At 43.5% G+C, this 15,213-nt stretch overlaps 1 protein-coding gene across 1 annotated transcript in view; it reads right to left on the reverse strand.

Moving 5' to 3' along the window:
* oca2 (oculocutaneous albinism II) overlaps window positions 1-15,213 on the reverse strand; it is a 105,674-nt gene that overhangs the window by 81,470 nt on the left and 8,991 nt on the right. The window contains exon 3 of the mRNA XM_081379746.1: window positions 4,037-4,292. Coding sequence (XP_081235872.1) covers window positions 4,037-4,266 — 230 coding nt within the window. The 5' untranslated portion in view covers window positions 4,267-4,292. The remainder of the gene's footprint in view (window positions 1-4,036; window positions 4,293-15,213) is intronic.

Here is a 15,213-nt window from a genome sequence, read left to right on the forward strand (position 1 = left end):
TTACTGTATTTTTGATCAAAATAAGTGAAGTCTTGGTGAGTATAAGAAATTTTCAAAAATCTTACTGAACGATACATGCGTGTATATAGAGATTTTTTTCTGTACTATTTTAAATTTGCCATAGTTATATAACAATTATAGTATATTTCCCATAGAACAAATAAAGAGAGAGAACAAACTACTATTCAAACTTTCTATATAATTAAATCATGGAAAATACCCCATAAGGCTGAAAGAGAGAGAGAACAACTAATGGATCAACTACTGAAATGCATATTTTGTGATATGTTGAGTGATGTGATCAGCTGATTTCATTGAGAGCACTGGTTATTTAAAGGGGTGGTATAATGCCATTTTCACAAGATGAAAAATAAGTCTCTGATGTCCCCAGAGTGTGTATGTGAAGTTTTAGCTCAAAATACCCCACAGATATTTTTAGATAGCTTGTTAAAGTTGTCACTTTTTGAGGGTGAGCAAAAACGCACCGTTTTTGTGCCTGTTCTTTTAAATGCAAATGAGCTGCTGCTTCCAGCACAGGGGGTGGAGCCACAACAGCTTGTGTCCTTTTACCTCAGACATGCACTGTAGATTTCAAAAACTTTTAGCCTTTTATGTTCAAACCGAAGTCAGAAAGATGGAGAGACTCAAGAACAGGTGACATGTAGACAACATTTCTGATTGGTTAGTTGGTGAATTTTTGTAGCTTATGTGTAGTTAGCTTCTAGTCATTGATTAGCATATTCTGTTTTGATAATCTATAAATCGCTTTCCCGTGGGTGGGGTTTATGTAAATTCTAGGGTTGGTGATGTCACTAACCCGGGAGGAATGTCGTGTAGTCCCTACCAGCCGTTCGTTGTAATCCTTAAAAAGCAATTTCTTTAAAAAAAATATCTCCCTTTGCTTTGAACTTGTGAGTGTTGTAACTTTGCAGATGTTGTTTATGCTCAAACAGCAACATTACACACTAACTAAAGTTAGAAAAGTGAAATCATATTCAACCACCCCTTTAAAAAATTCCTTAAGGAGAGCAGTCACGAGAGTAGAACCAGATCTGATCTCATGCCTGACTAACAATTAATCACGTGATGGCTGATCTAAAACCGTGTCTAATCCGAAAAGTGTCACAACCACAAGCTTAAGATTAAGACCCCCATCGCCATATTCTATAGAACAATCTCACTCACACATTTTACCCACATATACACAACATTTGCATTACTACAGTATTGTGACTCCACACGTGAGCACCAATCCTCTTTAGAGTCGATTAGCAGCTGTTTCACACAGAAAAGCTCTCACTAAGGTTTCCGGGGACCTTATATGCCAAATGGGTTCAGCTGAATGTCACAGTCATAATAGTGGAAGTGCAATGTTACAATGAATTCGCAAAGCACATTTTGCATTAGGATATCCGCTAAATTAATGATTTACCCAGCATGAGGTTTCTTTAGAAACATATCTTGAAGGTGACATATTTTTTTATGTTAAAAAATGCTTTCTCCTACCACAGTTTAATGTGCATAGACAACTACAAGCAATAGACTGTAATCCCTGAAGTGTGTAAACACTGTGGCACTATCAAAACATTGTTCTGTTTGTGCTTTACTTCTGGTCAAACAATGTGTTTGAGGGCGGGACTGCCTGTTTGTCCAAATCATTTTTGACACACTGTATGGGTGCGTTGAAATCCTCCTGGGAAGTTTGTATTTAAGAGTTTGTATTTTTTTCCATCAGATGCATTCAAGTCACTTTTCTAAAAAAAAAAATATATATTATTTAAGCAATATATATAAGCAATAAGCATATAAGCAATAATTGTTTAACTCTACTTCTACAAAAAGGTGAATAAATAATGCGCATCAAGTATGTTTTTGCTTTTTCCCCCCATTTATGAAGGTACTGAAAATGTAATTGTAATATTTTATTGTAATTGTACAATACTATTGTATTTTGTACATGCAACATAGCTAGATTTATAGTAAATGAAACAATTATATAAATTTAATTTCAACAAAAATACCATCAATACCATCTATTACATCCACCATGTTTTCTCACTGACACGCCCCCAAATTGGAAACTCTGGGCTTAAAGAAAGTTAAGTTTCCCTACTTGTTATTATGAAAGTGTAACGCATTTCAAGTAATGTGAGTTACATAATCAGATTACTTTTTTCAAGTAACTGGTAAAGTAACGCATTACTTTTTACTATACAACAAAATACCTTTTTCAAATAAGAAACGCAAGTTATATTGTTTTCCCATTTATTAACTTGCTTGCTCTCCCGTTCCCATGTTGAGAGAAATTGCAAGTGCAGAGTGTGCACGGTGTAACTTGATGATTTTTGAAGTTCTAGACAAAATGTTAGCATAAATTAACTCAACTCATTTTCACAAAAAAACTGATTTTGTATTCCTCAAAATTAATTAAAAAAGTGAAATGCAAACTCAGAATATTATGCAAACCTGCAATAATTAAATGTAACATTACACAAATACTTATATATTTATAATACATATTTAATCTCATTTTATTAACCAATGTCTTTGCTGCTGACCTTCGATGATCCAATTCAACAATACCAATAAGCAAAAAATACAAAATTAATAAATGTTTTTATTGCAAAAATAAGACTGTTGAACTTTCTTCTTCTGCCTCCTATTCTTCTGTAATCCAGAATGACAGCACAGCAGAAAGGTTTGTTTGAGCTGCGTCCTCTTCTGTACAAGTGTGAATTTGCATTTCCTTCAGCCTGAGGCTTATTCATTTACATTTTGGTGTGAAAGGGCCTTTACATTTGCCAAAAATAGAACTTTAGTTTGTTTTTGTTCAAAAATGCAAAAGTAACGTAACATTACTTTCCATAACTAAGTAACGCAATTAGTAACTTTTAGGGAGTAACAAAATATTGTAATGCATTAGGCCTACCTTTAAAAGTAACTTTCTCCTTCCTGTTTCCATATGATGTGGGAATGTGTAAAGGTTAAACATTTTTGGACTGAGGTATGTGGTATCTTATCGAAAATCATTGAATATCCGATTCCAGTGACACCCTCTGTATTATTACTGAATGATGACTCTCAGTTTGACTTCTCTAAGCTGCAAAAAATTGTCTACCTGGCCGGTTTAATGTCTGCAAAAAAACTCATAGCTCAACACTGGCTCCCACCACATACCTTGGATATTTTCAAGTGGTTGTTTCAACTTCGGGACATTATAATGTTAGAAATATCCACAGCTCGGGTGAACTTGGCTCAAATCTCAACACTAAAAATATGGACAACAGCTGCTGATAAGGTCTCAGAGTATATTGCGCAAAGCAATGTTCAGGACTCAGTTTGAACACTTCAACACTTTATCCCATTTATTTATTTTTCATTTTCATTTTTTATTGTTTTTAATAAATGTTTTTATCATTCCTGTGACTGTTTTTCTGTAGACTTATCTGTCCATTTTGTACCCCATTATAAAGAGACCGCGGGGTGGGGTGGGAGGGATTGGTAGATGGATTGTTGTTTTGTTGTGTTTCTTTTTGGCATGTTTTATTGTCAAAAATTTGAAATCTAATAAAAAAATAATAATAAAAAATAAATAAAATAAAAAGTAACTTTCTCCAACACAGATGGTGATGGCCTAAATTTATCTTTCTTACATGACTTGAATCCATAAATAAACTTGAGCCCTTAAAATTAAATTAAAGGCATTTCTGTTAGCATTTGAATGTTATCATTTGAAACATCTCTAGAAGAAAGTAGTAATTTATGTTTGTAACAATTAGAATCAGTAAATGATGTATGAATTTTAATTTAAAGGTATAGCGGAGGATCTTTCCGAATTTTAGATAAGACCCGCCCTCTCCACTTTTTGAAAAGTTTGATTGATTCACCAGAATGATTGACAATTAGGAGGACCAATAGTATAGGTGATCTACCCGGAAGTAAAAAATCCTCCGCTATAACTTTAAGGGTGAAATATCCCTTTAACGGAATTTAGATGAACTATTTCAGTCAAAAACCCCAAGAACTAGTGTCCTACCTATCCTCTTGATGGACGTCGGTGTAGATTATGCAGTGTCCCGAGGGCATGGCTGCAGCCTGCAGCAATTTCTGTGTCTCTCTTTTCCCAGAGAATCCCTCCAGTAGACGAAGCTCATCAAAGTTGCCAGCCACAGTGTCAGACTTTCTGCTGCCCACCCTGCTGGAGTGAGCCTGGCCTCCGGTTTGAGACATCTCCACCTCAATATTACTCTTATTCTCCAGGTACATCTTCACTCTGACACACTGGACCACAACTGGGGGATAAGGGGGAACATTAAGGTCAACTTATCTTTTATTGCAGCGTAGGTGTCATATTTATGGTTACTAGCCGGTCTTTTGAGACTTACAATTCTAGATGTATATATAAGAGACTTCTACAAGCCACATGTAGAATAATGTTGTACAGAAAGAAATATTTAGACATTCAGAACTGCATTGCGTATGATTTCATTCCATAAGGATCCACCTGCCCCATCTAGTGCTTCACATGAACATTAACACGCAAATAAAATGCACATTTTTTCCCCATCAGGACTCATTGTGATTACCAAGACACAGATGGAATAATATGTATTAATGCACAGGGTGAATGTCACGAACACTATTGTAAAACTTAAAGTGTATGGTCACATTTTATAGCCCTACAGGTCCCTGGGCGATTTTCAAGTCTCACTGTGCATTCACACCACCACCGGCCAGAGCAAGAGCGGCAAAATTCACTCTCGCCGTTTGCTAACTAAATAATCAAATTAAAAGCCATTTGTGTGGTGTGGCTTTTGTGTTCATGGTTAAGTGCTAGTCTAATTTGCATTCCCGCTGAAAAACAAGCATTCTAGTGCGAAAATGTTGCCTATAAGTAGTGTTGCACGCCTTCTTATCAAATTCACATGATCAACCTCTCCTCTATCTTGCTTGGGAACTAATGTGGTCAGAACCAAAGTTTACAGGACTGCATTCTCTGGAATCCTCTCAAGTGGAGGACTTCTACGTTACGATTGGTTGCCGCCGAACCGCGTCATAGCTCATTACCATAAAGTTGACCTGAAGCTGCGTTCACACTTCAAGCGACTTTGTCTCTGCATGTCGCCAGTGGCTGGCGGTGCGGTCGCTAGTAGGCATTCCCACTACTGGTTGCCTAGTAATGTTTGTGAGTCACATTCACAGATGTTACTCCATGTTGTAGAACAATCCGTTTTCTTCCCACTGCAAACAAACATTTTGGAAGGAAAAGTCTAAATTTAAATGGAATCAGTATATAAAATGCATAATATTAAAGATGAACGAGAAACAGCGAGTGCTCTTTGCCGATGGCAAATTTAACTGCAGCAAACGGACAAATGCTGGTCTATCTGGGTTCATGAAAGCATTCAGGCTCGGAGTCAGTATGTACAGCTAGAACCACCGTATGTACACAGAGACATATCATACATTATAGGACAGTTTCTGACTGCTAAAATGAGCTTGTCATTCTTCTTGCCTCGGTCAGACTCGGCACTGAAGAGTGACGGAACACTCGTGCCCCACTGACTTCACTCCTATTGGTTGTCGCTCACGAAAGTCGCTCTTCATTTGCATAAAGTTAAACAGATCTCAACAAAGCTAACGTTAGTTATTCATTCAAGAGCTGTGAGTGATTCTCTCTTTGCCTTTTGTTGTTTGATTCGCATTCATGGCACAATCGTCAGCAGGTTTATTAGACTGCTTCCCCTTTAAGACCGAGTGCTACTGATGCACCATATTTTCTCCCAACTATTTACATCCATTTTAGACATAAACTGAGTTAAAGTGAATAAACTGTTTTTAAGTGAATCTCCAAGCAGGTCATTTTGACATATTTTTGTGTATAGTTGATCGTTTAGACGCGCACATGAAACCCAAAGTAGTTTGCTTGTCGTCTCGTCCTTGCAGTCCGTTTCAGAGCGCGCGCAGCTTGGGAACAACGACTCTTGCGCAGATATTTGTGATTCTCTTACGAGAGTCCTCTCGTACTGCGTTTTATCAAAACGCTACGGGAAAAGTCTCTTTTCACGAAACACTGAAGCAAAAAATTATCCTTTAATTTTCATATATGTAAAACGCGTTGCGGCAGCAGCAGACAGCTATGGCGAGACGGCTTGCTCGCTCATTGGCTGCTCTGCTGCAACTGCTTAAGCCTATCGAGCGAGGCCTGAGATGGCATCAGGCCAATGAGGGCGCTTCGCGCCCTCCTCGCCACTTCCCGCCGAAACGGGCGTGGCTTACCTCTATAAAAGGAGCTCGAGAAGGCTGACTCACTTGATTTTAATCTCTTCAGCGAAGCGCACGCATCGCTGGATCACGGAAGCAAGCGTCGTTCGAAGCAAGCACTTCAGCGGGACGAGCCCTCGAAGCCGCTGGCCAACGCCGCCTTCTACAGCCGTACCTGCTGCGCTTTCCGACGCCTATATCCTTTATTGCTATATTGCTCTGTTTTCTGTGTGTGTGTGTGTGTGTGTGTGTTCGCTGCAACACTATCCCCTAAAAGAGCTGCGTCTTTGTCAAGACGCCTTCTCATGCAGCGCTCGCGCTCGCTGACGGCGAAATGCCCTTACTCCGAGCCAATTGCCTACGGTGACTCTGAGGACTCGCCAGGCATCCTTCCGAGGCTGCCCTTCCTGGAAGCGGACGGCGGGATTAGTTTTTCTTTACGTTACAAGAAAAGCTACCCTGCCTCCGCGCGCGTCATTCATCGGCGAAGGAGAAAAGAGTGTTCTCAGTCCCACCATTGGTCGGCCTCACCTCTTTTCTCTCATATTTCTCAGTTCCCTGTTCGGCGACTGGAAATATTATTGCAGCAAGTGAGTCTGTTATAGCACGCTTGCCTGCCAGCAAACGCCGAAGAATACATGTTGACGCCGCCTTTGCCGCCAATGCTTCACTCTGTCAGTCCCCTGAAGGCGACTGCAGAGATGCATTTTGCAGCCAGCGAGCGCGTAGTACCCGCTTGCCTGCAACCGAACACCGTTTCTACGGTTCCCGTGCGTCACTGGCGAAAGGAGAATGGAGTGTTTTCAGCCCCGCTGAAACTGGGCGATATCCACTCTTCTCACATTCAAAGCCTACATCCCCCTGTGGCTCAGTGGCGGAGTTATAGGTTTTCCGCATGGGAGACCGGAGTTCTAATCCCGGTCTAGCGGCATATATATTTTTATGCCGCCAATGCTTCGCTCTGTCAGTCCCCTGAAGGCGACTTCGGAGATGCATTTTGCAGCCAGCGAGCGCGTAGTACCCGCTTGCCTGCAACCGAACGCCGTTTCTACGGTTCCCGTGCGTCACTGGCGAAAGGGGAATGGAGTGTTTTCAGCCCCGCTGAAACCGGGCGATATCCACTCTTCTCACATTCTGGCATATTTCAGGCGTCTGAAAATGTTAGTATTGCATGTCGTGCTTACTCGCATGCCTGCAAGCAAACGCCAGTGTGGATAATACTCGCGCTGACTTTGTCTATGTATCTTCACTGTGGTCCAGTGGTAGATTATTAGACTCTCGCGCGGGGGATCCGAGTTCGAATCCCGGGTCTGCCGGCAGAAAATATTTTGCCGCCGAATGCAAATCACTCTGTTTGTTCCCCGAGAGGCAACTGCAGAAGTGTTTGTTTTCGCAGCCCACGAGCACGTGGTACATGCCTGCAAGCAAACGCCAGTGTGGATAATACTCGCGCTGACTTTGTCTATGTATCTTCACTGTGGTCCAGTGGTAGATTATTAGGCTCTCGCGCAGAGGATCCGAGTTCGAATCCCGGGTCTGCCGGCAGAAAATATTTATGCCGCCGAATGCAAATCACTCTGTTTGTTCCCCGAGAGGCAACTGCAGAAGTGTTTGTTTTGCAGCCCACGAGCGAAGTCCCGGCCACGGCCGATGATGCTATATGTGTACAGAAGATGCCCACTGCTTGTGCCCATCCCTACACATTAGCACAGCCCTTCACACAGGGCCCGCGCTCATATATTCGACTCGGGTCGATCACGCACACAACATAGTGAACGTGCCCACTGCCTAGTGCCCACAAATACTATGTTCTGCATGCCTTGTGGTTTCTGTAAAGACGAAACCTGTGCATTCACACTGCTCAGGCAGACAGTGCACTCATTGCAGTAATTGTGCCCGCTCTCCCGCGCCCACACTTACTAACGGTCATTATATGTCCTACGGGACTCGCCCAGCCCTCCCTTGCTCGGTTAAACACCGCAGCGGGGTCGAGCGCAGGCATTCTGCCCGGCCACGGCCGATGGTGCTATAAATGTAGTCTCGATGCCCACTCCTCAGTGCCCATCACTACACATAAGCACAGCCCTACACTTAGGGCTCGCGCACATAAAATCGACTCAGGTCGATTGTGCTTCCAACATAGTGAGAGTGCCCGCTTCCCAGTGCCCACGAACACTATGTCTAACAGATCACAGGCTCTCTGTAAAAACGAGACCTGTGAGCGCGCGCTCTGCTCAGGCAGACACCGCGCCCAAAGCAGTAAATGTGCCCGCTCCCAGCCCACATCTACTCGCTCACATGAGTCCTATGAGACTTTCTCAGTCCTCCCTCACTCAGCTAAGCACTGTAGTAAGGTCGAGGACGAGCGTTCCGCCCGCTGTATTAAGCGCGCGCCCCGCCTCAAATGCCACAGGCATAACGCCTATGTTTTTATCCCCCGAAGCGCCTCTGTCGCACGGCGAACAGAGCGCGCTCCGTATCCAGCCCCTAGCCAGCCATGCAGAAGCATGGGCAGCGCTTCCAGGGGTTTCGGACTGGGTGCTAGGCATTATAAAGAGAGGCTTCTCGCTACAGTTTTGTCGACGCCCTCCCCGCTTCACAGCGCGCGTCGGAACTACGGTTTCGTTGGAAGTAGCTCACCTACTTCGAGCCGGAATATCAAAACTGATAAGCAAAGGGGCGATAGAGCGCGTTCCCCCAGCTCTAAGCGAAGGGGGACTATACAGCAGATACTTTCTAGTCCCCAAAAAGGACGGCGGTATCAGACCCATACTGGATCTAAGACGGCTGAACAGAGTATTATTGAAACGCAGTTTCAAAATGCTCACAACCAGCAAAATTCTCACGCATGTTCGCCGAGAAGACTGATTCATGTCGATAGATCTGAAGGACGCGTATTTTTAAATACAGATAGCGTCACACCACAGGCGATACTAGGTCAGACATACCAGTATACAGTCCTGCCATTCGGCTTGTCCCTAGCACCTCGTACATTTACGAAATGCAGGGACGCAGCGCTCGCTCCTCTCAGACTCAGAGGCATGCGAGTGCTGAACTATTTGGACGACTGGTTGATCCTAGCTCAATCACGATCACAGCTCGTGGAGCACAGAACCATTTTACTCGATCACCTCGAGAATCTTGGTATCACAGTCAACTGGACAAAGAGTTCATTGAACCCCAGTCAAACGATTTTGTTTCTGGGCGTCGTTCTGGACTCACAGTCTATGACAGCGCGGCTGTCACCACAGCGCGTGTTGATCATTCAGCGCGCGGCGAGGTCTTTCCGCCGCGGCGCTGTCACCCTGCTCAGGAAGTTTCAAAAGATGCTGGGTCTCATGGCTTCAGCATCGTCAGTTCTCCGGCTGGGCCTGCTCCGCATGCGCCCGCTGCAGTTCTGGTTGAAAACGCGGGTACCGCGCAGAGCGTGGGCGACCGGTCGATTACGCCTCAAGGTCGATCAGAGCTGTGTTTCAGCCCTGGCGCCTTGGACGGCGGACGACTGGTACCAATCAGGTGTAAGCCTGGGGACTTCCTCGAGAGTGAGGATGGTGTCGACAGACGCATCCACCTCGGGATGGGGAGCTCTGCTCGAGGGCAGACCGTTCTTCGGCCTGTGGTCGGAACGAGAAAAGCTCCAACACATAAACTGCCTAGAAATGCTGGCAGTGCACAACGCGATGACGCGTTTTTGTCCCCACATCAAGGACGAACACGTCATAGTCCGTTCGGACAACATGGCTGTGGTGTCCTACATAAATCGCCAGGGCGGTCTGAAGTCCATATCCCTGTACAGGCTGGCGAAACGCCTCCTATTATGGGCTCAGCACAACTTACGCTCGCTGAGAGCAGTGCATGTACCTGGGCTTCAGAATGTGGGCCCAGACAGACTGTCCAGGAACAATGTTCCCCCGGGCGAATGGTCTCTACACCCACAAACAGTCCGGCTGTTGTGGGAGAGATTAGGCAGAGCGGAGGTGGACCTTTTCGCGTCCCGCGAAAACGCGCACTGCCCCGCGTTCTTTTCAAAGACCGACAGCGCGCTGTCCCGAAGGTGGCCGCGCTGCCCGTTATATGTTTTTCCCCCCGTCTCCCTCCTGCCACAGGTGCTGGAACGGGTCAGGGAAACGAAATGCCCAGTCCTGCTTGTAGCTCCGTTCTGGGAGAACCAGATATGGTTCCCAGTTCTGATGCAGTTGACAGATATCGATCCATGGCCACTGCCGTTGAGGAGAGATCTCCTCTCGCAGGCCGGGGGCTCGATTTGGCACCCACACCCGGAACTGTGGTCCCTTCATGTGTGGGTGCTCAACGGATACCCGTTGGTCTCACAGAGGGAGTCGTGAATACCATCACTCAGGCTAGAGCGCCGTCGACACGGCGGCTTTATGCTTCGAAGTGGTCGGTTTTCTCCGGCTGGTGTACAGCTCGGAGCATTTCACCCCTCGAATGTGAGGTAACGGAGGTTTTCTCCTTCCTACAAGAGCTGTTGGATAAGGGCAGATCCCCTTCCACGCTCAAAGTGTATGTGGCGGCTATTTCAGCGTTCTTTGGTTCAACGCTGGGTCAGTCGCTGGGAAGGAATGATTTAGTCATCCGCTTCCTCAGGGGAGCTAGGAGACTGAATCCGCCCAGACCTCCTTCAGTTCCTTTGTGGGACCTTTCTACGGTCCTGGCGGCCATGAAAGGTGCCCCTTTCGAGCCTATCCAGTCTATTAGCCTCAAACACTTGTCTTTCAAAACAGTGTTTTTGATGGCTCTCGCTTCAGTGAAGCGCATAGGCGACCTGCACGCGCTCTCTGTGAGCCCGGCGTGCTTGGAGTTTGGTCCTAATGACTCTAAAGTCATACTCAAACCTAAGCACGGCTATGCGCTGAAATTCCTCAACACGCCTTTTCGGGCTCAGGTCATTTCCCTGGCTGCCCTGCCGGCATCGAGTGAGGAAGGGGACTCGAGTTTTCTTTGCCCTGTTAGGGCTTTAAGAGCTTATATGTCCCGCTCTGCTGTCTTCAGACAGACAGAGCAGCTCTTTGTCTCGTTCAGTGGACGTTCCAAAGGAATGGCTGTTTCGAAACAAAGTCTATCCAGATGGATAGTTGACGCCATAGCGCTGGCGTATACTGCCAAGGGCATTCCATGCCCGTTGGGAGTCAGAGCGCACTCTACGAGAAGCGTTGCTTCTTCGTGGGCTTGGTCCAGCGGGATATCCCTACAGGATATATGTACGGCGGCAGGCTGGGCCTCGCCGTCTACATTTATCAGGTTTTATAACCTAGAGGTTCCCGCCTTGCAGGCTAAGCTTTTGTCGGTGTAATCCGTTCAGCCGTCTAGTCAGACCGCTGAAACTCATGCGCTATGCGCTACCGACTATCTTGGGCAGAACTGTGTAAGACCCACATTTTCCGCATTAGTTCAGGTTCCCTACCCTGTCTATGTGATGTTATACTTGCGTCTGTGGACATGTCTATTCTACGACGCTACAGTTTAGGGAATTAAGGCTCCCACCCTTATTCCCTGACTCTGTGTGAGTCAATCTGGTGATTATGCACTGTATGCCTGAAATAGCTTCCGGTGATCAGTGTTTTTTATCCCAGCACGCACGGCGTTTTGCAAGGGGTTCCCGTAGCGTTTTGATAAAACGCAGTACGAGAGGACTCTCGTAAGAGAACGTACTCGGTTACTAACGTAACCTCGGTTCTCTCTAGAAGAGGGAACGAGTACTGCGTTCTCTGCCGTGCGTACGGTTCACTCTGGTTCGCTTCGGCGATCAAAATCAAGTGAGTCAGCCTTCTCGAGCTCCTTTTATAGAGGTAAGCCACGCCCGTTTCGGCGGGAAGTGGCGAGGAGGGCGCGAAGCGCCCTCATTGGCCTGATGCCATCTCAGGCCTCGCTCGATAGGCTTAAGCAGTTGCCGCAGAGCAGCCAATGAGCGAGCAAGCCGTCTCGCCATAGCTGTCTGCTGCTGCCGCAACGCGTTTTACATATATGAAAATTAAAGGATATTTTTTTGCTTCAGTGTTTCGTGAAAAGAGACTTTTCCCGTAGCGTTTTGATAAAACGCAGTACTCGTTCCCTCTTCTAGAGAGAACCGAGGTTACGTTAGTAACCGAGTACGTTTTAACGGCTCTTTTTATCATCAAACGCGTCCCGCAATTTAACAACAGTAGAGACTGCATTTTACAACAAGCACTTATTGTGCTGATTCTGACGTTAAGTCTGAGTTTTAGAGAGAAATTACAGTGCACCGTAATTTGAAAGGTAGGAAGTTGCGCTAGACATAATGCGGCTATAGGCCTAGTTTTTAATGGTTTTACCTCAAATATTTTCTTTTTATAATCATTGGAAGCCAAAATCTGAATCTAAAATAAAATTAGATTAATATCACAGATCTAAAGTGTAACCACCACTAACCATACATTTGAATGTTTAGTTCTGTCCTTCGTCAAGGCTGTCATGTTGTGCTCGCTGTGGCTCCGCGTGAGAGAGATCTTTCTCTTTCTCTCTTCAGGACTACGAATGGCAAAAATGCATCACAGACAAATGGTTTATTATTATTATTATTATTATATAGAAATGGCTGGCGAGAAAAAAATTTGCAAGATAACGTCTTTTTAGCAATAATAAATAGTACGTGTATTCATTTCTCCAGTACCGACAGCAGAACCGAGAACGTCCGAGCTTATCAATACAGAGGTCTTTCATAATTCAGCACCGGGGCCCGTTTAATACCGGGTTTCGTTACCCAACCAACTAACGTTACATATGGCAATTTATCTGTTCAATAAAATATCTTACTCACTCGTTGAGTAATAAAAATGCCACACCCACACCATACACTCCAGCCAGAGCAAATTTTATCTATTTACGGATATGACGAGACATGTAGGGGCGAGTGACGTATGCAATTTCCCGCGAAATCCATCCAGCTTGCGTTTAACACTTTTACACATACATTTGCGAACATTTCATTAAATTTCATACTTATTTACAAGCATATTTTTGCATGTTAAGATGGGTGAGCTGAAACAAACAAAATGGACTTATACTGACAGCATCTAAAACACATGTATTTATTTACAGATTTAGAAATGAAAAAAATCTTTGCAAATCCTTTATCTCTTAAAATAGATTTGTATAGTTACAATGTACTGTTGTATAGTTTTCTTAAACTAAGCCCCTGAACTAAACACACCCAAGCTCCATTGTTGGTATTAAGTAAAAACTAAACACTATTAAAAAAATAATTTCCATAAAGTACAATTTTTTTAAGTACAATAAAATAGAAATATTCAATGAAACATTTTAAAAACTTAAACGAAAATTGGCAGTTGAAATAACTGAAAGTTAACTAAAAATGAATTAAAGCAAAATAAATATTTTAAAAACCAATTAAAAAAAAAATCACATAAAAGTATTGCTACTAAAACCTAAATTAAAATGAATGGAAACTATAATAAGTATAAAAATAAAAAATAAAACCTAATTCAAAATATTCACTAAAATAACACTGCCCTACTTTAAATCTGACCAGTTCTCTACCATATAAAATTCAACATACTAATTCCATGAATTCAATTTTCTATGATCCTTACCCCTAAGACTGAGCAATGGTGACAGTTTTAGCGAGCGCCACTCATTAGATTGACTTTATTAAACAGCTCCACCAAGTGGAAATTGTGAGAAAAGGCAGAACACAACCTCAAAAAAGGCCCCTTTTTACTAGCAGACTGCCTCTTGAAAAAACTCTCTATAGCAAAAGATCAAGCTGATTAAAATTCGTTTTTATATTGTAGAGTATGACATCACTTCACACGCCTATGAGATTTTAGGGCTATTTCTGTCTAAGACCAATCCTTTTGATGTGTTTGTACAGTAAAAAAGAGAGCCATTATGTCCTTGAGACAACCATTCTAAGTGTTTGTAGTCTTTAGCAACCACGGTCAGTGAGAAAAAACAAACCACCAAAAAAGTGGCACGACTAATCAATGAGAAGCCAAAACAATCATGTTTAAGGAATAATTAGTTATGGGGGCGATAAACCCTCCTTCTGGAGTGTCCAGGGTAATTGGATTGACTAGAGGTCGCCCTTTTCTTAAAGAGTTGTGTTCTGCAGTTCAGACACAGAGGAGAGTCATTGTGTGTTGAAAGCTCAAGGTCTGCCTTAATGGACACTTGGGCATATCTGTGACCTGTGACCAATGACTAGTGACCGGTGCTTGTTTGATTTCCGTTCCTCAATGTTGCTGAACCGAACAAGCTCTATTGTGCCAGTGGTCAATACAAAGTGCTTACTGTAAAGTGTGCTAAGATAGCCAGCAGAAACATGTAATCTGCAGTAGAGAGTTATTTCTCTTTCTACTCCTATTCATATTAGGCCTGGCCACAGTTTTGAGATGGAAGGTGGGCCGTCCTGTGCGAGTCTCAGGGTACAGTGGGACGGTGAAGGATTCAAAAGAAAGTCATTCTGCAAAAACCAAACATTAATATTGAATTATTTTTTTAACTTTGTCAAATTTTGTTGTTGTTAAATCAGTGGTTAAGAATTTTATTTTACTCCATTTTTAAAGAATAATAATGAGATGTTTACTAATTAAAACATAAAAAATGGATTCGCAGCTTGGATAGATGGATGTAGAGACGGACAGACAGTCCGACCTATTTTGTAATTGAGAGCAAAGACTGGAGGTTTTTCCTCAGGAGAATCAGAGCAATATTAATCTGCTTAAAAAACCTTAACACACACTAAGCTCTCACACACTCTCCAGACATTACTGTACATTCCTCTTTGCTCCCTCCCTCCATTCTCTCGGTGTGGGAAGAAATATTATAATCCATTGAAAAATGCATTCAGTACAAATACCGTGTGTGAAAAGGAGACCGAAAAGGAGTTTTGAATTGAAAAAAAAAAAAAAATGGTAATACATTTATTTTTGTGTGCATATAAAACGC

Source organism: Scardinius erythrophthalmus, assembly GCF_964197995.2.
Source record: "Scardinius erythrophthalmus genome assembly, chromosome: 12".
NCBI classification, from domain to species: domain Eukaryota; kingdom Metazoa; phylum Chordata; class Actinopteri; order Cypriniformes; family Leuciscidae; genus Scardinius; species Scardinius erythrophthalmus.